At 45.9% G+C, this 26,982-nt stretch overlaps 1 protein-coding gene across 3 annotated transcripts in view; it reads left to right on the plus strand.

Annotated features, from left to right (window-relative positions):
* SLC14A2 (solute carrier family 14 member 2) overlaps positions 1-26,982 on the plus strand; it is a 369,451-nt gene that overhangs the window by 318,133 nt on the left and 24,336 nt on the right. For all 3 annotated transcript variants that reach the window (XM_070421081.1, XM_070421080.1, XM_070421082.1), the window contains 9 exons: positions 6,818-7,002; positions 9,685-9,865; positions 10,854-11,043; positions 12,923-13,051; positions 17,061-17,253; positions 19,528-19,675; positions 20,699-20,833; positions 22,450-22,499; positions 22,994-23,168. In XM_070421081.1, the coding sequence (XP_070277182.1) occupies positions 6,829-7,002; positions 9,685-9,865; positions 10,854-11,043; positions 12,923-13,051; positions 17,061-17,253; positions 19,528-19,675; positions 20,699-20,833; positions 22,450-22,499; positions 22,994-23,168 (1,375 nt within the window). In that variant the 5' untranslated portion in view covers positions 6,818-6,828. The remainder of the gene's footprint in view (positions 1-6,817; positions 7,003-9,684; positions 9,866-10,853; positions 11,044-12,922; positions 13,052-17,060; positions 17,254-19,527; positions 19,676-20,698; positions 20,834-22,449; positions 22,500-22,993; positions 23,169-26,982) is intronic.

The following is a 26,982-nucleotide window of genomic DNA, read 5'->3' on the forward strand; positions in this document are numbered from 1 at the left end:
TCGTCCCTTCCCTGGCCTCCAGGGGTGTGAGGCACCAGCCCAGGAGCCTCTTCTGTCCCCCCTCCAACAGCCACTCAGCCCCGCTCAGCTGATCTCTCCCTTCCCGCAGCTATCCACCGGGCTCGAGATCCGCAGAGCCCCTGGTCCAGGGGCCCAGCCTGACTCAGCAAGGTCCTAGCGGGCTGATATCTCTACCTCTGATCCTGTGGCAGGATGGAAGAGGGTCTAGGGGCTTTGTCTGGTGAGCCAAAAGGAAGGAAAATGGAGAAGTCTGCTCTGGAGAGAAAAAGCAGGCTTAGGATTAATCTCTAAAGTGCTCTCGGGTGCTTTTTTGTGTCCTGGGCTCTGATGGACACAACTGGGACCAGCCGTCGGTGAAAGTCCCCGGGAGTTGATGTGGGCTCCATTGGTCCACTGCCTTCTTGTCATCAGAGCTGTTCCCAATGAGAACAGGACCCCAGGCAACAGGGAGGGGCACTAAACGATGGATTCCTTCATTATTTGAGAAAGACAAAGTGTCCCTTTTGGTCCTTAGGTTGCAGACATTCCTGGAAACTCTCCTTTTCTATAATTGCATCATTTGCCAAGTCCTGGGCAAAGTGAATTAATTCAAAAGATATTTTAGAGAACCTGCTGATCGCTTCTCCTTCCCCAGAGCTGCCGTGGCCTCGGTAACAGGTTGACTGGAAGATGATGGCCATGAGGCCATGTTAGATGACACATTTGCTGGCTTACTTAAGCCCACGAGGTCACAGGGAAGGCAAGAGCTTCAAATCAGCACTAACTCACAGCAGTCACTCAGGGAACCCCTCCAGGCATGGCCCTTCCCACTCAGGACAGCAAGAACATGCTAGAGAGACCACAGCCTGTCCCCATGGGCATGTTTTTGCCTTGCTACCAGGAATGGATAGTCTTTTAGAGAAAGAGCCAGGAGAAGGGTTCTAAATTAGTACAATAGTTCCAGCCATGTTTTCTAAACACTGGAAGAAGAATTGGGGTCCAAACATAGGAACCGGGAACTCTCACCATCTGACCTCTGGTACCCTGGTTTCACCTTGTATTGCCTGCAGATGCCCCTGCCCACACTCTGGCAGCATCCACACTGGGATTTCCTGGCACAGACCTTGTGCTTCCCCAGGCATTTCCGTGGCCTGAGTGTGCCCCCTACCCCCAACATGAAAGCCTGGCACCATCTCTCCAGGGCTGGGAGGTGAGGGGGCTGCGCTCTGCTCAGAAGCTGCCCTGTCCTCTCCTTGGCCACTGCGCGTCTCCTCCATTCTGTCCATCCTTCTCTCCCGCCACTCCGCAGGCAGGGCCTGGGCCCCTCACTTCTGCTTCTGGGGTAGCACAAGGGCACACAGTAGGTACTCAACAAGAGTGCTCTTACAAGAAGGGTGGGGGAGCCTCTGCTTCTGGAGCCTCTTTGAGACCAGTTGAAGCCTGGCTTTTTGGAGAGAAGTGAGGCTGATCCAAACAGCCCTTTCTGTCCACATTTCTGAGGGAGAAGAAGGTGCGGGCAGCCAAGGGGAGCGTGAGCACGCCAGGCAGATAATTATGTGTTCTTGGAAGCAGGTTTAGTGGACTGGCTCCGAGCTGAGCTGGGAACGGACTCTGAGGCCTGCGCCTTCAGACGGGACGTGGCCGGGGCAGGGACTTTGCCGTCCAGTTCTAACAAGTGGCCAACGCCTTATGGAAACTTTTGAAAATCGTTCTGTGTGGGACCAGCCAGCTTGTACTTCACTGAGTTGCCCCAGCCATCTTCCCCTTCAATCTGGGAGCACAAGAGGGGAAGCTAAACACCACTGCACGCAGCCCATGTGCCAAGAACCAAGTCAGCAATTTCACTGCCCTAAGAGCCCTCCATTGTCCTATAAAAAGGGAGAAGCAGAGGCCCACGCATCCCTGTTGGCAGGGAAAGGGTGAAGCTGGGCATCGGAGCTCCAGCCTGGGCCCTTTCCAGACACGGCGACCTTCTCTTTACAAGGTCATTTTTGCTGGGCGTCTCACTCCAACCCCAAAGCCAAAAATTCCCCCGTTTGAACAGGATAAACATTCCCATGGCAAAGGAACGCTGTGTTCCCCAGAGGAGATACAATCACGTTGCTCCTGCCGAGGCTGCGCAGGCTTATGAAACGGAACACGGGGCTGAGGGCCTGGACCTGGGCCCAGGGCAGCCACCCTCCCTCAGCACCCAGCTGTACTCTGCCCAGGAGGGTCACTCCTCCCTGACCCCCCAGCTGTACCCCACAAGACAGTTGGAGACACAGCAGAGCCCAGGGAGGGGAACTGGGCCTAATCTTGACTCCGGAGCAAGCTGCCGGTATTTCTGGGTCTCTGCTTGCTGTGTCCATCCGAGCTGGAGAGCCAGCTTCAGAAAGCGTGCAGCTTACGTCCATGTGAGAAACAACACCGGCTTTGCTTTCTTGCACCTTGATTTCTCCGTCTGTAATTGGGACTATTGTTTGCATAAAGGAGAGACTCCAAGGTGACTCTGGATGACTCTGGATAGCACACCCCTGTGCAATCATTCATTCTTTCCGTCCCTCATTAAACGTATATCGGAGGCTTGTTATGTGCCAGGCTGGCTCCCGGGCCTTGCAAATACAGAAATCCACAAGAGAACAGGCCCTCTCCTTAAAGGGCTCATAATGTGTACACACATTTTCCATCAAAAGACATGTAAAAATGTTTGCAGTATTGTGGTTAGAAAAGAATATCTAAGCTACCCATTCTCAACTCCCACCTGTGTACTGGAGCCCCATTCCTTTAAAAAAAAAAAAAATCACCATTTTTCCTTGATTAGATGATAGACATTGCTTTTATATTTTAACATTTCTGAAATCAAGATGATTCTTACAATTTTTATTAGCAGGAATTTTCTTCTTCCTTGGGGATACAAAAAATAAAGATACATCTTGCAGTTGATAACATCTTAGATTCAATGAAATACGTTTGGAAAAAAAGTTATTTTTCAACTGGACTTTTAATGGATTTCACAGCCACTGAATTTAACACAAAGCCTTTCCAAAATGTTTCTATTTCACCCAGATGTGTGGTGTCATGGAAATCATGTGTCTAGATATCTAGTTAGCTGCTCCTTGCTTTTTATCTGGATGGCTTGGAAGGAATCCTGCAGAGGAGCCCGGTTGCTTTATCACGTCGTGGCCACCAGAGGGAGACAGAGCGTTGGAGAGGGACAGGTTGCCAGGTTTGTTAGCTTTTGCTCTCAAACCTCCCCCTCATGCTCCCCCCAGAGCAATCTGAAACTCGGGATACTCACCTCCAGTGTCAGATAGAGAAAAAGACCCCCTTCCAGGCAGGTGGCAGCATCAAAAAGGGGAGTGGGTTAGATCTGAATGATATTGGCTGATCTACGCTCAAAATCAGCTGTTGTTTAAAAGAGCTCCTCCTGGGAATGAGGACAGGTACTAGACATGGCAGAGTTCTGGCTCAGAAATGCAGGACTGGTGTGTGGCCTTATACCCTACTTAAGCTGTTCAGTTCTCATGAGACCCACATGATTTGTAAAGCTCTCCAAGGAAATGTTCCCACTCTAGTATCACCTGTAGCTTTCTGTCTTTCCTCCCCTCATTTAACTGTTTATTTATTGAGCACCTACTATGTGCCAGGCACTGTGCTGGGAGCTGAGGTTACAGCAGCCAACAGAACAGACAAGGTCACTGTCCTCATGCCTGTTAAATGCCAGTAGAGAAGCAGATACTATGCAAATAAATATACAAATAAATCTAACATTGAGTGGTGCAAAGAAATGCTATAAGAAAAAATTCTGGGTCCCCTGACAGCATGTGACAGGAGAACACAGTCAGGGGTGGATCTGGGAAGGCTACTCTGACAAGTGCTCATTAAGACAAAGCCTGAAAGACGGGTAGGAGTTACCCAGGTAAAGAGCAAGGTAGAGATCTTCTAGGCAGATGGATCCGCATTTGAGGTGGAAATGTACTCACTTAACACCTTCTAGGCACTAAAACAAGGCCAGTGTGGAGCCCACGGACAAAGGGCAAGAGAAGCACAGGACGGGCTAACACCTAACGGGAACTCAGTGCTACAGAACCTTGCATGCCCTGTAAAAGGCATCTTTTTCCATCTGTAGCCATTGAAAGGTTTTAAGCAAGGAACTGACATACGTGGATTTAAATGTTAATAAGACAGCTCTGATGACCCTGAGGAGCACGACTTGGAGGAGAAATCTGAGAAGTGGGGAGGCCAATTGGGACTTACCAGAAAGGTGGCAGGGGGTGATGGCAGCCAAATAGTAACATCGGACATGAAGGTGTTTTTAGAGATAGAAATACTGGACTTGGAGACTGGAGGAGCAGGGAATATTGAGTTTGACTCCTGAGATTTCTGAAGGAGCAGTTTGCAAGGGAAAGAGGACTTGTCCTTGGATAAGCACCTTTGAGGGGAGAGGACAGGACTTAGGAAGAAAATGAGTTGTTTCAGTATATTAACTTTAAGCTACTTCTGGAACATCCACAGGTGTAAACTAGACAATTAAGTCAATGAATCCAATGCTCAAAACTGGACTGGGAATGCTAGATTTTGAAGTCATGGCAAGATCAAACCATGGCAAGAGCTGAGTTCAACTGGGCAGGAGCATCACTAAAGAGAAGATGGCCCAGAACAAGCTCATACTTACAGGAGGAACTAGCCAAGGACAGCGTGAAGGAGCAGCCAGAGAAAGGGTCAAGTATGAAAGCTAAAGAGAGAAGAGTGTGTCTGGAGGGATGGTCAAGTCCATGGAATACCACTGAGGGGTCTAGTGAGATGAGGACTGAAGCATGTTTGGATTTGCCAGCATAGAAGTCTTACAGCAAGGGCAGTAGGAGTGGAAACCAGACTGGGGTGGCTAAAGAGAAAGAAAAATGCCAAGAGCCCAATTGAGGATGGCAAGCATCAATTTAAAGTGAAAATCGCCTACCCAGTTATGTAATTTCTCTCTAGCAATGTTCATTGCTTGATAAGAGCATGGAAAAGACGGAGGGTTGGGTTAACCTGGATGGGATTTCACCACACAATAATGAGAGAGGGAGAGAAGAAGGAGCAAGGGGGTTGAAAAAAGGAAAATGATGGGCCATGAAATTTAAGTTGGTTAAGGAAGAAAGAGGAAATGGGGGGAGGGCGAGGGGGGCACTGGTAGAGGTAAGTGGTTGGGATGAAAGAACTGTATCAGAAGTCCAGGAGGTAATGACCAGAGGAGAGAATCTAGATTTTGAGATTTCAGAGTTTGGATGATATCAAGGCCATGTGTGGTTATGGAAATCAGTGGCTGAAAGGAAGAGGTAGTAAGTCACCAGAGATGAGAAAGACAAGGATCTGCAGTCAGAAAATAAATGATTAGTTAATGTCAGTGAGGTCAGTATCAATGCCTGAACATTGAAGTTGCTGAAAATTATTGGAGTAGAGATAACTATTAGGAGACCCTAAAGCAGTGGTTCTCAACCTGTGGGTCGCGACCCCTTTGGTGGTCGAACGACCCTTTCACAGGGGTCGCCTAAGACCATCCTGCATATCAGATATTTACATTATGATTCATAACAGTAGCAACATTACAGTTATGAAGTAGCAACAAAAATAATTTTATGGTTGGATCACAACATGAGGAACTGTATTTAAAGGGCCAGAAGGTTGAGAACCACTGCCCTAAAGTCTTCATTGAATTCGAGAGTGAGCAGTTAGAGGGGTAGTATAGGCCTGAAAGAAGAGAGAATTCTACACAAGCAAGGTATATAGTGGTCTGGAAGCAACAGTGAAGAACAGTAATTCCTCTCATTGGGAGTAGAAGAGGAAATAGTCAGGGAAATGGTACTAATGCAGGTATAGAAAGGGGGACTTCAGCCCCTTTGGAAATGTCTGCAATCCTTTAGGAATGTCTGCAATGGTAAATGTAAGGAATGCTAGCACCCATTCTAGGGATCTGCAATCACTGTCCTGAGATACACTGCCCTGCAACTCAGAGGAGGCAACACCGAGCAATAGAGAAAATCTAAATCATATTGAAGAGGTTATGTGCAGGTCCAAAGCCAACTCTCAAAGAAACAATAAAGTAACTGAGCTGAAGGAGGCCAGAGAAGAATGGTTAAGATTACTGAATTGGAAGGGGAGAAGTGCAGCACTACCTGGGACACCAGAATAGATTGAGAAACTGAGGACTTCTGGCAGATGTTGTTCCCCAAAGCTTGTCATGGCATAAACCCTGGCCCTAGCGGTCCCACACAGAGAGGGAAGGATGCCCAGCCTGGTGCACTCAGCTTCAAACAGATTATACCAGAGTTTCTTACTGTTTCTAGAGAAGGAAAAGGAGGAAGGAGATGGAAAGAGCACTGAGGGCAGAGGGGAGAGAAGGGAGACTGGAGGTCAACTATAAGCAATGTAGGCTCCCTAGCAATTAAGAAAACAAGTTTCTTTTAGATCACCACTAAGTTGGAAGAGCCAGATCTATGTGTATGTATTAAGGGAAAATATATGTACAGGTAGTACAACGACCAATATAAAAGGTAGAGAAAAATATTTCAGGAGTCAGAAAAAAAAGGGGAGACACCTATTCTGGGTGTCAGAGAAATCTTCCCAATGGAATGGACTTTCTTCTGGACTTGGAAGAATGGGGGGATTTTGAAAGGTAAAGTTCACATGGATGGAGGAATGGCTCTAGGCCGCTCTGGCAGCACAAACTTCTGGAACAGCAGGTCCCATGTGTGTCAGGGCAGACCACATGCTTCCTGAGGCCTCTATCCAGCTTCAGCCAAGTCCATGTGAGCCCGATCCTGACGCACCTGTTCTGTCCCTTTTTTTCCACCAGTTGCATGACCAATGAGCGGCCGCCCCCTGAAGGAGATGTCTGAAACTCACAGCAGTCCTCTTCTGGCAGAGCCTCTTTCCAGCAGATACAAACTCTATGAGTCTGAGTTACCCAGCCCTACCTGGCCCTCCAGCCCTCAGGATACATACCCGGCCCTGCCCCTCCTGGAAATGCCTGAAGAAAAGGTGAGGAATGTTTCTCCTAGGATGTTTCCCAGGTGGGTGGGGGTGAGGGTTGGGAAAGGGTAGTGAAAGGTGCTATTTTCCCAACTCCCCAATGCCTGTGTTATATAATGCCACAGAGGGGCCATTGTTCAGGAAGATTTTGTCCCAAGTCAATACATGGTCGCTCCCATGATTAGTCCTACTTGGCCTAAGATGAAAATGTAGCTTGTGTGCAACATGATTTTAAGGACAAGAAATGTACACACTCATACACCGGTCTTCCAACCAGTCTCCAAAATCTTGCCCCTTAGACTTGTCCCCCTGAATTACCTATTGTCTCCAAAAGGAAGGCCTTCATTCAAATGCCAGTCTTTATTTTTTTATGCATTTTTATTTATTTCATCGAGGAAAAGAGAGATAGAAACATCAATGATGTTTCTTCTGCATGCCCCTTACTGAGGATCGAGCCCGCAACCCAGGCATGTGCCCTGACTGGGAATTGAACCATGAACTCCTGATTCATAGGTCAATGCTCAACCACTGAGCCACACTGGTCAGGAAAATGCCAGCTTTTAGCACTCCTTAAACACAATAGCACAGAGGTAGTCTGGCTACTAATACAGTGGAGAGGGATACAAGCCAGCAATAACAAACCCTGGGGAAAGAAAAGAATCTGATTTCCAGAGTTGCCACACTATATTATTTAAAACATCCAGTTTTCAACAAACAATAATGAGACATGCCAAGAAATAAGAAAGTATGGAACAGGGGAAATAAAGCAGTCAATAGAAACTGTCTTTGAGGAAGCCCAGACATTAGACTTACTAGAAAAAAAACTTTAAATCACCTTAAATACAATTAAGGAACAACAACAAAACATGTCTAAAGAGCTCAAGGAAAGTATGAGAAGTATGACCATAATATCTCACCAAATAGAGACTATCAATAAAGAGGGAATTATTTTTAAAAGAAACAAGTAAAAAATCTGAAGTTGAAAAGTATAATAGAAGTGAAAATTTGCTAGAGAAGCTCAATATCAGATTGGAGCAGTTAGAAGAAAGAGCCAGAAAATTTAAAAACAAGTCAATTGCTGGCATGTCTGTCTAATGGCTTTTCTGAACTAATTCTGGATAGTATATATTTTTTATCATTTCTAGCCACTGATGTCTTGGCTCAATTAGCCTACTGGTCAGCCAATGATTCGACAGACATATTCTAAGGGATCTGTGTGCATGTTGGGGTATATCTCCAACACTGAGGCAGTTTTCAACTCTACCTCAGCCTGCACTTTCTGCTTGTACAGAGACTCAAACTCAGCCAGATGAGAGCGTAGGGATCTCTCAGTTCTCCTTTGAGCTTGCACACTGTCCTGGTCATGTGCCAGCCCTACACAAACATGAGGCCTTCTAGATTCACAGAGATACCCCCAAGCTTTTCCAACCCCCCTTTGGACATCTCATTCCTCAGTTTATCTGTTTAAGCTTTTGACTAGCTCATCACTCTCCCCAGTTGTTATCCACCGTCTTGGGCACAATTTTTTCCACTGCTCTCATTGCCTTAATGGAGGAAAGAACTTTAGGTGTATAATTAAAATATAATGCAAGCCATGTGTGTAAGTTAAATTTCTATTAATACATTTTTAAAAAGTAGAAAGAAGCAAGTGAAATTAATTTCAATAATATATTTTACTTATCCTAATATATATGAATATATATAATATTATTTCAATATATAATCAATATAAAGTATCATTGAGATAGTTTACACATTCTTTTTATACTAAGTCTTTAAAACTCACTTAAAGCACATCTCAGTTTAGATTAGTCACATTTCAGGTGTTCAATAGCCACATGTCCTGTTAGCTACTATATAGGACAGCACAACTTTAGAGCAAGCAGTCCTGACCGAGGGGTCCACAGATAGAATTGCGGGGTAGGAATTTGGGGGGGGGGGGGGGGAAGTAAGTAAGTCATCTTTATTTTTCTTAACCTCCAACAAACTTTCACATTTACTTCAATTAGGAATACAAGAAATGAACAATAGTCATATTAGGAGATTTTTGTCCTTGTCACAGATTGGGTTTCCCTAGGAAGCTGACTTGGAGATTTGCATATAAGAAGTTTACAGGGGTAGGCCATCGGGTCAATACTTGCAGAGAAGTAAGGCAGCAGGATTAGGGAAGAAGCTGGGCTGTGATGCAGTCACCGTAGAGGCCTCGCTGCTCCTGTGGTGAGCGCTGGAGCTGGGATGGCCCTGCAGCGATTCTGAGTTAGAGTGGAGAGGCCCCAGGTATTCACTCCTCACTACCCTGAAATCATAGTAGGTACTGGATCTGCCACAGCTATATGTGTATCACAGTCTTTTCTAATATTGTGTTTCAGTGTCATTGGTTTTCTTTGTAATGCTACTTACTTTATTCATTTCCAAACATTTACGTTCTGAAAGGAAGTCCACAGGCTTGCCAAGTTGCCAAGAGGGATCCCTGGCACAAAGGGTTAAGAAAGGCTGCTGTGAAGAATGTGTAGAGATTCTGGGAAGAGCTGGTCTGAGTGGGGCAGTTGGGGCACCGTGAGACACAGTGCATATTTGTCTTATGATCCTTTATATAAAAAAGAAAAAACCTGGCAACCTTCTTTATCCCCAAATGCCCCTGCTCTCAAAAAGCTAAATTATCTGATATTTTGTCATGGCTTCTCCTGCAAGGATCTCCGCTCATCCAATGAAGGGAGCCACATCGTGAAAATTGAAAAGCCCAATGAAAGGAGTAAAAGGAGAGAAAGTGGGGCAGCCCCCCGGGGCTCGGCAGGCCGGGGAGGCATCAGCCTCTTCCAAGCAGTGAGCTACCTGACAGGCGAGATGAAGGAGTGCAGGAGCTGGTTGAAAGGTAAGTCAGCGCCCAGGGAAGAAGCAGCCGGGCCAGGCCAGTGGGCCAGCCCTGCCTCTGGCTTGGAGAGAGGAAGCTGCTCCCTCACTCAGCCATGGTGAGGGCTCCCACCGATGGGGTGCGCCAGCCCTGAGTTGACTCAGGAAGGCTTAACATACCCTAATAACTTGGAATCCCCAATGTTTTGGAATTAAATGCATTTCACTCACTTTAATTGTTTGAAAATCCTTCACTCCTTCAGGGAATAATGGAATAGCTTTTGGACAACCACTTAGCATATAAGCCATTTCCCAAACAAGCTGATTGGTCATTCTTTCACTTTTGCTGGCTGTGTATTATGTGCCAAGTATTGGCATCACCCCACCAATATTCCAGAGTTTTTTCTTTTTAATGTCTTTCTTCTCATCATTTCCCTAAGCTAAATGCTGCAACAAACACATCTCACCTCCCTGCCCCCACACGTATGGGCTGTACTGGAAACCAACCCAGAGAATGAGATCAATTGTATGTTCCTTCTTCTGGACCTGGCTTCCTCCAGGTCCTGACTCAATGCTATTGTCACAGCTGTACTAAAATCACTTCTTTCCCAGCTTCCTTTCTCCAGACTACTGTCTCTGCTGCTCAGATACCAGCCCTCAACTTAATCATATAGCACCACATAAAAAGAGCTTCCTTCCCTCTCCACCCCTTCCCTTGGATCAATAAATTTCCCTTGGAATGCTCCTGGGGCTTCCTTGCCAACCACGCCAATGGCTGGAACGGCATTAAATTGGTCTCAGCATGGTGCCTCAGTGTGTAATGCAAAACTAGCACCCATGCGGACTGATTGCCAGGCCACTTAGAGATGGGCTGGGTGCCAGGCTGAATGAGGGGAAGTGTCCTGGCTCAAGCATCCCTGTCTGCCTTGGTTGCCATGCCAACCAGTGGTCCAGCAGGGAAGCACAGGTGGGACCCTGCTGATGGCTCTGGTTCTGCCCGTCTCTTTCAGATAAGCCGCTGGCCCTGCAGTTCACAGACTGGGTCCTAAGGGGGACTGGTCAAGTGATGTTTGTCAACAACCCTCTCAGCGGGTTCATCATCTTCATAGGGCTCCTGATCCAGAATCCCTGGTGGACGATTGCTGGGGGTCTGGGGACAGTGGTCTCGACCTTAACTGCCCTTGCCTTGAGCCAAGACAGGTGAGTCCCTTTCCATGTTGGTCTTGGGTCTTGAGGCAGACAGGTGGAGAGGTGATTGTGTGGTCAGCCTACCTTATCCTCTCAGCCAGGCCGAGGTCTCCTGAGTCTCAGCTTTGAACAGGTCATTGGAGATCCTCACAGAATTAAACCCCTCCTATGCTCACAGCAAATGACAGTGCCAGGCTCCATTTAACAGTAGAGCCTTCTGGAAACACTTCCTCTGTGGTAGGTGCAGAACATTTAGGCAGCTCTTCCCTCATGGAGCCTGCAATTTAGTTGAGGGGGACAAGACTAACAGGCAAGAAATGTCTTCTAATAATACAAGACAGTCTGTAATACAGAGTTTGGAAAAGGCAAATTTAAGCCAAATATGCATCAGAATAAAATCCAATCCCTCAACTTGGCTTCCAAAGCCTCTCTAATGCACCCACACTACCTACCACCCAACGTCACACTTGTTCCCAATTGAGCACTGTTGCTTCTGCATATCTAATCCTGCCATTCCCTCAATCTCTTCTCCTCCAGGGAGCCACCCTGATTGCCCCAGTGTACTCTGACCCTTCCTTTCTCTCTGAACAACCACAGACCATACCCCATTACTATATAAGATGGTTCTCTAATTGCTTTCTGAGTTTTCTCTCCCTGGATATGTTCTAAGCATGTCCAAGATGAGAAGTCCAGTCCAAATGTTCCATATTCCACTCTAGTGCCTAGAAAAGATTTGAGCTTCATTACTGATAGGTCAGTACCATGTGCTACACCATAGGTGCAAAATTCTAGGCACCTTACATACACATTCTTCTAAAGAAACATGACTTCACCACTGTCCACAATGAGCCACTGACACAGCCACATATCTGGGTCAAAACCTCCACCACAGCCTTCCACCACCACTCCAAGTATCCCACCCCCATCACCACAGCTCACTGGTCCGGAGACTGTACTTTACAGATAGTAACCCAAAGTCAGCAACAATGATGCTGCCGTGTTGTGATGGAACATGATCCTAATGAAGATCCTTTGGCATTGGGGTTGAACCTAGTTTTATAGTTTTGATGGTCAGAACAGGAGTGTAAGGTAATGGGTTTCCTCCTAAAAACCAAATCCAGAAACCACCAGACTTTTAGCAGAGAAAAGTTCTAGGAGGGCACTCTCCACAGGGAAGGGCAGCTGTGGAAGCAACCCCTAGGGCTCCCCCAATTTTATCTCCCCAAGGCTTCCTCATTTTATTCCCACTGCCGCTGCTATACCCAGCCACTGGTGCTGCGGGACTTCACAGGTATGTGCCAACCATCTTTGCTCAGTTTTCCTGAAGCAGCTAGAATGTAAAACAAAAAAAAAGTACTAATTCTAACACCAAATGCAAATGAGAAAATAGAGAGAAAATGCAAGCACAATGAAAAATAATTATTTTCCCAAAACCTGGATTTCTGCTTCTCAGATAATTACTCTAGTCCTGAGGAGATTCTGAACACCCCCTTCTCTTCCAGCCCCCCATCTACAACTGCCCCTGATCTCCACTCCCAACCACCCTCCTCTCTCTTACACACACACACACACACACACAACTTCCCGGTGTCACACCTCAGGTTTCTTTCAGATTTCCCTCTACATGTAGCAATCTGAGGCCCCCCTGAGAAGGAGAGTGTAGACACAGAGCAGACAAAAGTGCATAATTTAATTCTAGATCAGCAAAGGTAATCAAGGCGCACACAGGTGTGTGTGTGTGTGTGTGTGTGTGTGTGTGTGTGTGTGTGTGTCTGGAAGGTGCTGGCAGCTATTTGATTGCCCAACAACTATCGAATAAACTGACTCCTCTGTGAGCAGCAGGAGAGAGGGACAATGAGGTCAAATGCAGAGTAACTCTGCTTCCCACCAGGTCTGCAATCGCCTCCGGACTCCACGGCTACAATGGGATGCTGGTTGGACTGCTGATGGCCGTGTTCTCCAAGAAGTTTGACTATTACTGGTGGCTTCTGTTTCCCGTGACCTTCACCTCGATGGCCTGGTGAGATGCCTCATTGTTTCTGCTCCCAGACCCACAGATCCCCAGGATGACTGCTGTGCCTTAGAATGGACAGGGACGTGCACCGTCACGAGGCCCCACGTCTTCACAGTCAGGCTGGTCTGTCCTGAAAGACATTGTGAAAGTCCATGAGTTCAGTCGCACCCAAGAGGATCATGTTTGAATCTGGAGTGACAGGGACCCTTTAAAGCAACAAAGCACCGCACATTTGGTCTCGTGCTGATAGTCCTCCTTGCATGACAGGCTTCATGAAAAAGGCTGACATGCATTTCCTACATGCACAGTGCTAAGCAGTGTAGGGCTATTATTGTCCCCGCGTACAGAAGGAAAGACCAAGGCACACAGAGGTTACATAGTTTGGCCCAAGGTCACACTCAGTAAAAGAGATCACTGCTAGCCTTCTGAACCCAGAGCCTGCACTGCTAAACCACAGGCTCTATAGTAATCATCTATCCTGTGGCCGAACCAAGATCCAAAAGCTGAAAACTCGCTGGTGATAGGTGCATAGAGCTTTCCTGGACCAGTGCATCTGTATTCAGAGCATAGAGCCTTTGATGAGAAACGTCAGCTGAGATCTTACTGTGAAATCACCTCATTTTGCAGAAGGAAGGTAAAGTAAGGTGGGAGCATATTAAGAACTATCCACTGGGTGCAGGGTGTGTGAGGACTTTTACTCATGGGGGCCTTAGTTTACTTGCATCCGCACCAGGTCTGCAGGGTCCGAGGGCGCCTGCTGAATGCAGAGGCAGGAGTCCCAACACGAACCCGTAGCCTGCAGCCCTGGGCTCACCTCCTCTCAGACATGCTGACTGATTTTTAACATCTCTAAGAAGTAAATGGCTTTCTTTGGTTTCAAAGTCTGGAGTTACTAAAAGCAGTTAGTTTAATGTAGTTTAAGTACTGTTCCATTACTTTTTAGTAGTGCTTGCAAATAAATTACTACATTAAGCATTCCAGGCAACTTATGTTTTTTCCTGGGGCTTCTTTCTTAATCTGTCAGGACAAGCAGCTAAAGCAGTCAATTCTATGGGGATTTCCTTAATATCCCCCACGGGCCTCCCTGTAAGGAGTAGGAGGACTTGTCCTTATTTGCATACATTTGGTTTATAACTGCACAGATTAAGCCCCTTGGCACAGTTCCTCAGCTACATCACACAGGGTGGCAATTTGTCAGCCCCACCCTTGCTTCCCAATTTTAAAGATAAACACCACTGAGCGCCCTACTCTGGGCTGAGCTCTGTGCTACTACTGTAGTTGTTCACTTATCTCACTGAGTCCTTAAAAGCCAATCCACAGCATAGGTATTAGCAGTGTCATTTTCCAGGTTTATCCAACAAATGTTTGCTGAGTGCCTGAGATATACATGGACTATTCTAGGTGTTGGGGACCATTGTGAGCAAGAGAAGGTCTCCATCCTCTTAGACCTTACATTTTTCTTGGCAAAGATAGAAATAAAACGCATGAACCAGTGAATTAAAAAGATCACTTCAATGTGTCATAAGTACTTGAGGAAAATAAGATGGGGCAAATTAAACAGATAGTGATTCCAGATGGGGATGTCAGGACACCACTTTGCAGAGGGGTGTTTGACCTAAATGACAAGAAGGTGCCTACCATCTGCAGATTTGAGTAAAGGATGCTGCAGGCAGAAGCAGCACATGGACAAAGACCCCAACTGGAGACATGTGATGTGTTCTAGAAACAAGACCAGTGGGGCTGAAACCCAGAATGGAGGTGGGCAGAAGGTGAGGCCAAAGTAGATGAGGGCCAGACCCCATATGCCTCGTAGATAAGTGAGCCTTTGGATTTTCATTACAACTGTGATGGGAAGCAGTTAAAGGGTTTAAGCAGAGGAGTGATGCGATATGGTTTAAATCTAAGCAAATCACTTTACTTGCAGTGTGGAGGATGGATTTCAACTGGACAAGAGTAAACACTGAAGGCATAGTGAGTTGTTTGCTACAATAACCCATAAAGGATGACTACAGTCTAGAATAGGGTGGTATCAGGGAGGTGGTGAGAAGTGGTGGGGCTTGGCTATATTTTAAGGAAAGTAGAAGCAATAGGACTTCCTGAGAGGCTGTGGGGTATGGGGTTTGTGGGGGATGACTCAAATACTCTTATAACTTGCCTGAGCACCTGGGCTGAGGGATAAAACTAAGAAAAACAGGTTGGTGGTTGGAGATAGGGTGCAAATTGAGGGTTCTGTTTAGACATGAAACTTTAAACTTCCAGTAGAGATGTTGAGTAGGTCACTGGATGTGCAAATCTGGAACTTAGTGATATGGTCAAGATTTGGAACTCAGAGGCAGATAGAAGATATTTTTTTGTCCATGGTACTAAAGATATTACCCAGAAAGAGAAGGAGAGAGAGAGAGAGAGAGAGAGAGAGAGAGAGAGAGAGAGAGAGAGAGAGAGAGAATCTTCTAATATTTAGAAATTGGCAAAAGAGAGGAAGAACAACTGACAGAGAGTTGTGAAGGAGCTGCTGGAGAAGCAGGAAGAAAACTGAGGATGTGCAGTGTCATGGCAACCCAGACAGAGAATGTTTCAGTCTAGACAGAGGGTCCAGCAATCAAATGCAGAGAGCAGGGGATGACTATGGATTTGACAAGATAGACGTCACTGGTGAACTGAATGAGAGTCATCTTCATGGGGAGAACTCTGATTAGAGTGGGTTTAGGAAAGCACTGGAGGAGAAAAATTGGGGTAGCAAAGATAGATAATACTTCTGAGGTGTATTGCTGTAAAAGGAAAGAGAAATGGGGCAATAACTGAGCAGACATTAGATTAAGGGGGGGGCTTTTAAGGTAGAAGATAGTAGAATATGTTTGTGCATTTATGAGGAACTAGAATATGTTTGTGTATTTATGAGGATAATCCAGAGAAAAAGGAGAGAATCACAGGAGGGAAATCTTTGAGATAGATTGGTTCCCTAGGTACAGGGAAAAGAATTTGCCTGATAAAGGAGCAGGAACACATCCATCATGTGAAATAGGCAATGAGGAGAGCATGTGGACACAGGGCAGTTGAATGTGGCTCTTTCGGTGGGGAAATGAAGCATTTCTCATCTTGTCATTTCGATTTTCTTAATGAAGTAAAGCAAGGTGGTTAGCTGAAACTAAAGGAAAGCAGACGTGAAAGTTGAGGAGAAAAGAGGAGATATGAAATACTTGTCTCAGCAAGTTGGAGAATTAATTGGCTAGGGATGTGAACAGGGTTTTTAGGCCGTCTTAAATGCCCATTTGCGCTTCACAGTCATTAATTAAAAGTAGACCACTCAGCCGGATCCTATGATTTCATGTTTTGTCCTGAGCTTGCTGAGTGTGGAAGACGTAGAGTGTTAGGTGTCCAGGGTATCCGGTCCCTTCAGAGGGAACAAAGCTAAAGAAGATTAATTACCTGATGTTGCTCACTCAGCCTGTAGTTAGCATTTGCACTCAGCTCTTTCTCCAAAAATCTGTGTTCTTTCCAAGGAAGAGGCCAAGAAGAAAGGAAACACAAACAACTCAAGGTGTCATTTTCACATGTGGTTCCCAGAGTAATTCAAAGTATTTTAACTGAATCCAATCCTGTGTGCTATCTATGTGCCATGGCAGCCTCCTCCCAGAGACCAGACTCCTAAAACACTATCACAGCTCAGCATAGGAGACATTGCACATCTAGATGAGCCAAAGACAATACATGATATTTTGTAAGAATTACATTTTGGTTCACTTTATTGGTTTAACTAACAAAGAAACGTTTAAATTATTCTATAAAGTTTTCTATTCAAGAAAGGTTTATATTATTTTTAAATTTTGTTTCTCAAAGGTGCAGCCTTAAATTGAGCATCCTGTTCCCAATCACAGGTCAATGGACTGCTTGAGTCTCAAGAGAGCCAGGAAGGACCGTATCAGGGAGAGGGGACAATAAATGGCACAGCGGTTAGGAGATGGTGTAGCTCTAGGAATGACTACAATGATTAACCCTTTGCTTCTTCCATCATCAGCCCAGTTCTTTCTAGTGCCTTGAACTCCATCTTCAGCAAGTGGGACCTCCCAGTTTTTACACTGCCCTTCAACATCGCGGTGACCCTATACCTGGCAGCCACCGGCCACTACAACCTCTTCTTCCCCACAACACTAGTGGAGCCCGTGTCTTCGGTGCCCAACATCACCTGGACGGAGATCGAAGTGCCCTTGGTAAGTTACCCTGTGGCAGATGAGTTTGAACCCCCTGATCCCACTGCACACCTTCTCTCTAACTGATTCGGGCATTCCCCAGGCTCTCCGCTGCTCTACATGCCCCTCCCTCACATGATGGATCTGGTGGAGAAGAGGACCGGAAAGGGTCATTGCCACCTTCACATGGTCTTTCAACAAACCTTCATTGAAGCCTTAACTGGTTTGGCTCAGTAGATAGAGACTCAGCCCGCAGACTGAAGGTTCCCAGGTTTAATTTCAGTCAAGGGCATGTACCTCAGTTTCAGGCTCAATCCCCAGCCCTGGTCAGGGCACATATGGGAAGCAACCAATCTCTCTCTCTCTCTCTCCTCCTCCTCCTCCTCCTGCTTCTCCTCATCCTCCTCCTCCTCCTTCTTCTTCCCTTCCATTCTCTCTAAAAATCAATGGAAAATCCTCACCTGAGGATTAACAAAGAAAAAAAAAATTATTGAAGACCCAATCCATGCCCTATCCATGAGGCATGATCCAAGTGATAGCTGCAGTGATGTGTGGTATTGCCAGAGAGAAAGGCCCCACCCATCTGTATTGTGTGACTGTACAGTTCATCACTGAGGGGGCCAGGGTGGAAAGGGCCACAGAGAAGAGATGGCTCTTGTTCACCTTCCAAATAAACAGTTAGAAAGTGGTAGAACCCAAATCCACGTACCCTGAAACCCAAACACACTCTCTGAGCTCCCCACCCCACCACCACTCTGACAACAGGCTTCTCTTCTACCATCCAAAGCTGATTTGAAGCCTCAATGCCATTTCCCTCTTTCTCTTTAAAACAATGAGGGGAGTGACTTCCTTTTTGTTGAACAGGCATGTTGTTGTTACATGAGGATTATCCAGAGTATGAGGAGCCTGGCGCTCAGTAAATTTCCACCACACACCTGACTTCCCCTCACACCAGGGTGTCAGCTATGGCCTGAAAAGCAGCGGGGAGGGGAGGCAGGCCTCCTGGGACCATAGTTCACCAAGTCCCTGTAGAAGGAATCTTCATTCTAAATCCAGGCTTCTTTCCAAGTCAGCTTGTTTCCTCATTCCTCTCATTCTTGGCTGCTTGGGCTTAAAATCTGTGTTCCCAGATGGAAGGTGGGAGCCCAATTCCCCTCAGCATTCCTCAGACTTCAGGAAGTCGTGGAATATTTATTGAGTAGCTTTCCAGCCTGTTCCCCCACTTAAGCTGAGGTCCCTGGACTGGCACAAAGTGTTTCAGGTTCCTTTAAATAACACAGGGCCCCTACCCTGTCATTCCTTGCACAAGTCTGTAGGGTCTAGCCCAGACAGAGCCTGGTTATTAAAAGGCCACCTCCTCAGAGACAAGGGTGGACAACTCCTAAAAGCTCTGGGAGACTTCTCAAGCAAAAAAATCAGACTAACTGCAGAATTCAATCAAGTTGTGAAAAAAGTACAAAATTTCACCAATGGGAGAAAGACAATGAACTCCCAACACAACCTTGTACAGAACCCCCCTGAAAGCTATAGCCATCAAGCCCCAGGCCAGGGCTCTCCCTCCCCTGCCAATCTCCTTCCCTTCCTTTTTGCCCTCAAAGGACAGCCAGAATGTGGGTGATTCAGCTTGAGCGGGAAAAGGCCATCTGACATCACTGCCAGTTAATCATCTTCAATTCCAACATCACCAAATGATGCTTAGCTCAGGGACGGTTGGGCTTTGTGCTGTTCTCCAGACGTTCTTCACATTACTTTCTTCAATGCTGAGTGCTCCTCCTTCCCAGGGCCCCCTAGTCCCCAGGCTAACACTGAATGTGCAGCAGCCACCAAGAGACTAGGGGTCAAGCTCAGAGGCTGTAGCTTGGGCTTGGCCACCAATGTGCTAAGTGACCTTTGGACCATCATCCATCAAAATGGCCTTGAATGGTCCCAATATTCCTGGAGTATTTCTAGGATTTCCCGTAGTTCACTGAAATCCCCAATGGTAATCTAGAGAGGAGGTTCCCTCAAAGTAGAAGCCATGTGTCCCTCAGAAACACCCTGCCCAGCCCCTGGGTTGGGGAGCCCTGCTTGGCTTTGCATGAGCAATGCTCAGATGCCTGCAAGGTGGTGGAGTGAGGAGCTATTTGTTCCAGGTCACACCCTCCCATCTTCTCTCACACACTGGAGGGCACAGCCATACTCCCGTTCAGCCCCATTACCCACCCACCCCCCAGGAATGGCTCAGTCCTGGCCCTGAGTCTGGTCTTTGCATGACCAGCCCACACTCCAGTGACCTGGATTCTATTTACTTTGCAGCTGCTACAAGCCATCCCCGTCGGGGTTGGCCAGGTGTACGGCTGCGACAATCCCTGGACAGGTGGTGTGTTCCTGGTGGCTCTGTTCATCTGTTCGCCACTCATCTGCTTGCATGCAGCCATTGGCTCCATCGTGGGGATGCTAGCAGGTAGGACAGCACCCCCTCTCTGCAGGGATCATTTTTCCACGGTCATTCTCACACACACACATAACAAATACTCTAGACTTGCTATCTTCACTGGAGTTCATAAACACTATCAGGTTACTTCTCCATTTCTTGACTCTCCAAAGGGAGCAGATTGCAGTAGCAGGACACATGGAGAGATGCAAGGGGACGAAGACCAGTAGTCTTGCAGACTGAGCCCCTAGGAGCTAAGGGTAGAAGCAGAAGCTGAAAGGCAGGGGTATAAGTGAGCCAACACTTTGAAATGTTGAGTAAGCTACAAGAAAAAATAGTCTCAAAAATTGTATTGCCACTTGAAAATGTAATTTAGTATGTCTACATATATGTATATGTGTGTGCACACACCTATATATGTGTATGTGGACAACAGAGTCAGAAATTAGAGTTCGGGGCATTGGGAATAGGAACCTATTTACTCATTCCAATATTTTGCAAAAATGTCTTAGAAACAGAACTTTAAAAAAAGTTATCTGGAAAAAAATTCAAACTTATCAAAAAGTTATCTGGAAAAAAATTCAAACTTATCAAGAGGCACCCATAATCCTTTACCCAGATTCACTGATTGTTCACATCTCACCCATTTTGCTGTATCACTTCTCCATCTCCATATGTCTATGTATGCACATTCATGCTTTTTCTCAACCATTTGAAGCAGAATGTTTTCAATTGAAATTTTTCTTGCTAAAAATGTAGCTTCTCTGGCCAAAGAGAGGGCTAGAGTCCCATGGCCTTGCCCTCCCCTCCTCCCCCGGAAGTAGCCATAGATTTGCATCAAATCTTTGAAAACCAGCTTGGAAACCACTGCTCTCTTCCCATTGCTGGTTTCCAGAGACCAGGCACCATCTGTAGAGGCTGCTTTGATGGGTAGCTATAGCAGGTGTCAGGGGGAACGGCTGGAATGAGGCCACCCTGGTCCCAGCACCAGCCACAAGATGCCTTTGTGCTGTGACCCAGAACCAACCAGAAACACCACACCTTATCCCACAGCCCTGACAGTGGCCACGCCCTTTGAGACGATCTACATGGGCCTCTGGAGTTACAACTGCGTCCTCGCCTGCATTGCCATCGGGGGCATGTTCTACGCCCTCACCTGGCAGACCCACCTGCTGGCCCTCGTCTGTGGTGAGTATTTGGGAAAGCTGGCAACCAAGTCACTCTGTTATTCCTCCCTCCCAAAACCCACCTTTGGTGATGAAACCCATGGTGACCCCTAATCAGAAGTGAGCAACAGTGATAGAAGGACCAGTGGCTTGGGTCTTTCACAGCTGGGCGACTTGAGACGCCTCCTCCATCACATAGTGCATTCCTACTCTCAATAACTCTTCATTCAACAATGATTTGTAGAGCACCACTAAGTGCCAGACCCCAGGCGAGGCGTGGAAGCCACAGTAGTGTCATGAGGACATGGTCTAGCAAAAGAGGAGCCATTGCACAGTTATTAAGGTTGTGATGTCTAAAAAGATTGTTGGAAAGATCTAATGAGATGGTGTACTTGGGAGCATTGAGATCTAAGAAAAATATAATATAGCTGTATGGAAGCTTGAATGTGTAATAGTAAAGACAGAATGCTGTGTCTGAAGAGAAATTGAGCGCAATCATTATATCTGCACCCAGCACCACACTCTGTGCCATATAAACATATGAGCCCTCTTAATCCTCCCAAGATCACTACCAGGCATAGATTGTCAACCCATTTTACAGATGAAGAAATGAGACTCAGAGGGATTAATGAACCTAGAACTCAGCTATTAATGGCAGAAGCAGGATTCAAACCCCAGTCCCATCTTGCCATCAGCCTTTCTGCCCTGGTTTGCTTACATTCTCTGGAAACAGCAGGATTTTAATAAGCAAAACTAGAGACAGGGCAGAATAGCATGCAGGAGAGCTTTTCTTTTGTTTTCTCCCACTTCAGTGCGGAAATGCTAAATGACTTCCATGCCCCTTATATCCCCCTCAGCATAGCACAAGGGTGGGCATGGAGACAGTGACCTCAGTAAATATTTGTTAAATAAAAAGCACCAGGTATTTTGAGGGTCAGACTGGGACTGCGTTTGGCCTTCAAAAAAGTGGCAGGTTCCTGTGGCTAGAACCTTCTGTGGAAGCTTCAGAGGGAGGTTGAGGTTCATCTCAACACTTTCAGAGTGGGATCTGGACAGGCAGAGAGGGGAGAAGGTGTTCTGGAAAGAGAAACAGAGAGCAAAGGGGCAGGGGCAGAAGGAGCTTGTCCAGAGGCACCAGGGGTGTGGCAGCTCTCCCTAACTGTCCTGGGGGCCCACATCCTGTGGTTGAACCCAGATGACTGGCTCCTAGGAATGAGCTCAGAGAACCAATAAGGTCCAACTCTGATGGGACTTGGTGAAAGTCCAATGGCATCATGGTTGCTCAGAATCTCGGACAGGAGGGGCCTTATCTGGAGCTTATATAGTCTGACCACTCACCCCACAGACAGGTAATCATTCAGGCCTGTGCTCGACCATCTCAAAGTCAGTGTGAACAAGTAAAAGATGCTTAGTGACACCTGACTCTATGCAAGGCCACCATGGAAATGGGAGGGGATAAAAGGATATGTAAGTTTTACCCTCTGCCTTCAGAGAATGCACAGTCTGGTGGGAGATGGGCCACATGTCAAGATGTGGTGTAGACACTGAGGCTGCTGGAGACAGGCTGAGATCCCTGCTCTTGGAGAGGGTTAGGGGTGGGCCCTGGGAGCTGACTCAGTGATCCTTGTTCCTCTGCAGCCCTGTTCTGTGCGTACATGGGAGCAGCCCTCTCCAACATAATGGCAGTGGTAAGTTCGGACTCTCCTGAACACTGTGCCCTTCCCTAGCCAGGGCTTCAGGATGTTTGGAGTCTTGAGGAAGAATCCTGAGGGGGTTATAGTAGCCAATACTCTGCACAATGTCTTTGTCAAGGTTTATCTAGGGTTTGTCCTGAGAAGCACTGGCAACTGGGTACAGTTGCCTCTGAAGTGTGCATGGTGTGTGTGTGTGTGTGTGTGTGTGTGTGTGTGTGTGTGATGTGGAGAACAAGGATGCACAGATAGGATGCATGTTGGAAGCCATCATTTCTAGGCCAATTTTCAGCTCCATCATTAAAAGATTCTGGTTGTGTCCAAAGATGACAACACCTCAAATTCATAGACCAACTCCTCTGTCCTTATGACTCCAGAAACCAATGCTGTCACTAGGAGAGATGTCCCAATTTCAACCCCTACCACATCCTTCTCCCCCAGGGTACCTGGAATCTAGGAACATTTTCAGACACCAGTGCGTTTGCTTCCAGGTTGGTGTACCACCAGGCACCTGGGCCTTCTGCCTCTCCGCCCTCATCTTCATGCTCCTGACAACCAACAACCCCGCCATCTACAAGCTGCCCCTCAGCAAGGTCACCTACCCAGAGGCCAACCGCATCTATTATCTGACCTTGAACAGCACTGAAGAAGAGAAGTCCCCCAGCGGTGACTAGCCAAGTTCTAGGCAGAAATGCTCTTTGCCTGAACCTTGTTCTGCTCCCTGTGGTCTTGATTCTGGGTCAATCAGCTACAGCACCTCTTTCTTTGCCTCTCCTTGCACCTGTGCGGAACCAAACACCAACAACTCTCTTTCCTGATGCTGGTTTTCTCTCTCTGACCAAATTGCCATAGCTGTCCATCATGTGACATTAGAGGAAGTTGGTAACAAGCTTACTGGAGTTAGAAGCAAGGCATGTGTTTTCAAAGTCATCGACTTAAAACAAGAATATTATTTGTTTGTATTTAGTATTTGGGGAAGGTGATTAAGAGATAATCTTGTTGGCATGTTTAACTAAATAATAGATGCTATAAAATTGATTTTAATGAGTGGTGCCTGGGCAGACACAGAATGAGTGAAAATTCAGGGGACACATACAAAGAATTGAAGGCACCATAGTACAGAGAGCTACTAGCTGATGGGCACATACAGCTTTGCATAAAACCTTACACTGATAACGTTTTAAAATTGAAATAGGGTCAACTAGGGCACTGGAAGTGTCTAAATAAGGAGTCTCAAACATTTAGTGGTCGGAGTAAAGGGCAAGGTGATATTCCATAGTAGGAAGGAATTAATTAATTAGAATCCTACATGTGACTTTTATTATAAAGGGTGTTTCTCAGTGTAACTCAAACCAGCAACATTGGGCAGAAATTTCAGTTGAGGAAAATACCTGAGCTCATTTGTGAATAGCTGGGGAAGTTTATTCCATTTTCTTATTTGCTTATGGGTATTGGAGGCTCTTTGAGATCTGATATTTCAATGGTTAACCTTGACTTTACATAAACAAACAATTATTCATGAATTTTATAATTTGCCTTCCCAATTAATATAGTAACTAGCTTGCATTTAGTCTTTAGTTGTATATAGGTCAGGAGTTGACAAACTTTTTCTGGAAAGGGTCAAATATTTTTGGCTCTGGAGGCCATGGTCTCTTTTGCAAATACTCAACTTTATTTTTGTAGTGAAAAATAGCCTGGGATGGTATATAAATGAATGGGAGTGGTTGAGTTCAAATAAGACTTTATCAAACAGACAGCAAGCTAGATGTGGCCTCCGAGCAGTAGTATGTCAGTGCCTGCTACACATAGTCAACATAACAATGGTCAGGCATGGATGGGCAGTCAGCAGGCCCAAAAGACACCAACAGGTTCTATACCACAGACATGTACCTGTCGGGTGATAGTGTGAAAATTCTTAGGAAGTAGAGGGAACACAAGAAAGTGAGATTAGTATGACCAGACTCAGGAAGATGCACCCTGATGCCCTCAGAGAATGACAGACCCAGTGATGAGTACCAGCGGGTGCAGATTTAACCGTCCCTCCTTCCACACAGATGTCTGGGAACCACTCCTAAGGCTCACCGCCCTCCACTTCCTCACTCAGTTTCCCCCTCTGCCAGCGGGCTCACCACCGTGCAAGGAAGAAAAAACCATGACCCTTCGGAAGCCCAGGAGCTTCCAGCAGCAAGAGCAGGGTGACTCATAGAAGCTCAGGGTTGGCAGGGAGTGTGAAGGCCAGGTAGTCCCCCATCCTGTGATGCAGAGGCCTCTATAGGAAGCTCAGGGGCTCAGTTCCCAGCCAGGCTTCCAGCCAGGACACAATTACCCAAAATCGAAGGGAGACCCCAAAGTATTCCAACAAGAGATAACAGAATCAGAGATACCCCGCTAATTGCCCTAGGAAATCGCCTCTTCTCTCCATGAAGCCCTTGAGAAGCTCCGCCCAGGAACTGAACTGTCTTTTATTGGATTTCCGGGAGAGGAAAACTAGTTGGATATGAAAATTCTTTCAGCTCACTTGGGTAACTTTATCTCCTCCCCTCTCTTCTCTTCCCTCCCCACTTCATAGTTTGTCATTTATGAGGTACCACTTGGATCACAGGGATCTAGGTTTTGTGGGGGGGGGTTTCCTCCCAAATTTCCACTTTAACAACTCCCCTCCCCCCCCCCCCCCCCCCCCCCGAGGAATGAAGAATTTAAGTGTATTACAAGATGCCAAACTCATTTAAAGACAAATGGATAAAAGTTAAGTTAGTCAGAAAAAGGAAAAAAATATGCCCAGCAAGTCTGGAAAAACCACAGGGCCCCAGAAAGTCTATTATACACTGTGACCAAAATGGCCAGATATTTAGGTAGAAATAGAAAAACAAATTATCTGCTAGTTTGAGCAGAAGTAAAAATCCCCAGGCCTCTGAGAAGTCTGCCCCGTGCAGATCACACTGTCTACAGGCCACGGACAGATGCCCAGATGTCCTCTGAAGTAGCCCAAATAGTCTCAAGGGACAGGAGAGCTCCTGTAGTGACCTTGCCCCACCTTCACCAGCACTTCCCCATCTCACTGACGCCCTGAATGAGTAGAGGCAGGAGACCTAAACTTAGAGATTCTCACCACCAGCATGAGGTTGCAAGGGGGCAGGCCACTGATATTGTCTACTATCACCCCGAATACCAACAGGGGCTTTTGGAAAGCTGAACATAAGTATTTGTGGCTGAACATTAATAAGCAGTCATTAGAGAGAGAAGGAATATAAGTGTGGGACTGGGGAGAAGGGGACTTTAGAGGAAGCACTGTCTTAAAATCTCTTTTTTTATCACGCACACCCCTTTTCCCTGTCCCCTCCCCAAATCTTACCATCTCCTCTCCCTCTGGCCTCACCATCTCCCCCTCCCATTTTCATCTTCTCTGCCACATGGAAGAGTTTCATTGTCAGCGTGGAACAGCATTGTCCTGCTGTATTTTTAAATCATGGATCTCAAATCATCTTTCCAATCACTTTTATGATAATTGACATAGTCAAGTTTTCTACTTCTTCTTGGTCAAACTTGAGAGTTTGTTTGCTGGGAAATAATCTATTTTCTTTAGTTTTAAATTTTTGATGCCATAGAGTTATTCATAATGTTTTCATACTATTCAATCTCTTGTGTATCTGTGGCTTTGTCTCCTTTGTAATTTCTAATCTTATGTGATTTTGCTCTCTCTTTTCCTTAATCAGGTTTGTGAGAGATTCGTCCATTTTATTGGCTTTGACAAGGAAGCAGTTTGAAATTAATTTGTTATTTCTACTTGTAGTTTGTTCTTTATTTTATTGATTTTTTTTTCTTGTTTTCTGGTGTTTTGTTTAAATGTTCTCTTTTTTTCAAGTGTTTTAAAATTGATGTAAAGTTTCTTCATTTTAGATCTTTTTCCTTTAATTACAAAGGCATTTTAAGGCTATTAATTTTCCCCTGAGTACACCTTTACCTATGTACTGTAGGTTTTGAAATTAAATATTCTACTTTTATCAGTTTTTAAATAGTTTGTAATTTTAGTTTTGATTTCTCTTTGATCTAAGGATTATTTAAGAATGTGTTTCTTGCCGAAACCGGTTTGGCTCAGTGGATAGAGCGTCGGCCTGCGGACTAAAAGGTCCCAGGTTCGATTCCGGTCAAGGGCATGTACCTGGGTTGCGGGCACATCCCCAGTGGGAGATGTGCAGGAGGCAGCTGATCGATGTTTCTCTCTCATCGATGTTTCTAACTCTCTATCTCTCTCCTTTCCTCTCTGTAAAAAATCAATAAAATATATTTAAAAAAAAAAATAAATAAGAATGTGTTTCTTAATTTCCAGCACTTAGGATCTTTTTGATACTTTTAAACTTTCTTAACCTAGTTTTATTGGATTGAGACAGAGAATATGGCCTGTAAAACCTCTATTTTAAAATTTTATGAAATTTCTTTGTAGCCAATTACTTGATTGATTTTGGACATATAAAATGCAAAT

Source organism: Myotis yumanensis, unplaced genomic scaffold, assembly GCF_028538775.1.
Source record: "Myotis yumanensis isolate MYYU_CA2020_CCGP unplaced genomic scaffold, mMyoYum1.0.hap1 SCAF_7, whole genome shotgun sequence".
NCBI classification, from domain to species: domain Eukaryota; kingdom Metazoa; phylum Chordata; class Mammalia; order Chiroptera; family Vespertilionidae; genus Myotis; species Myotis yumanensis.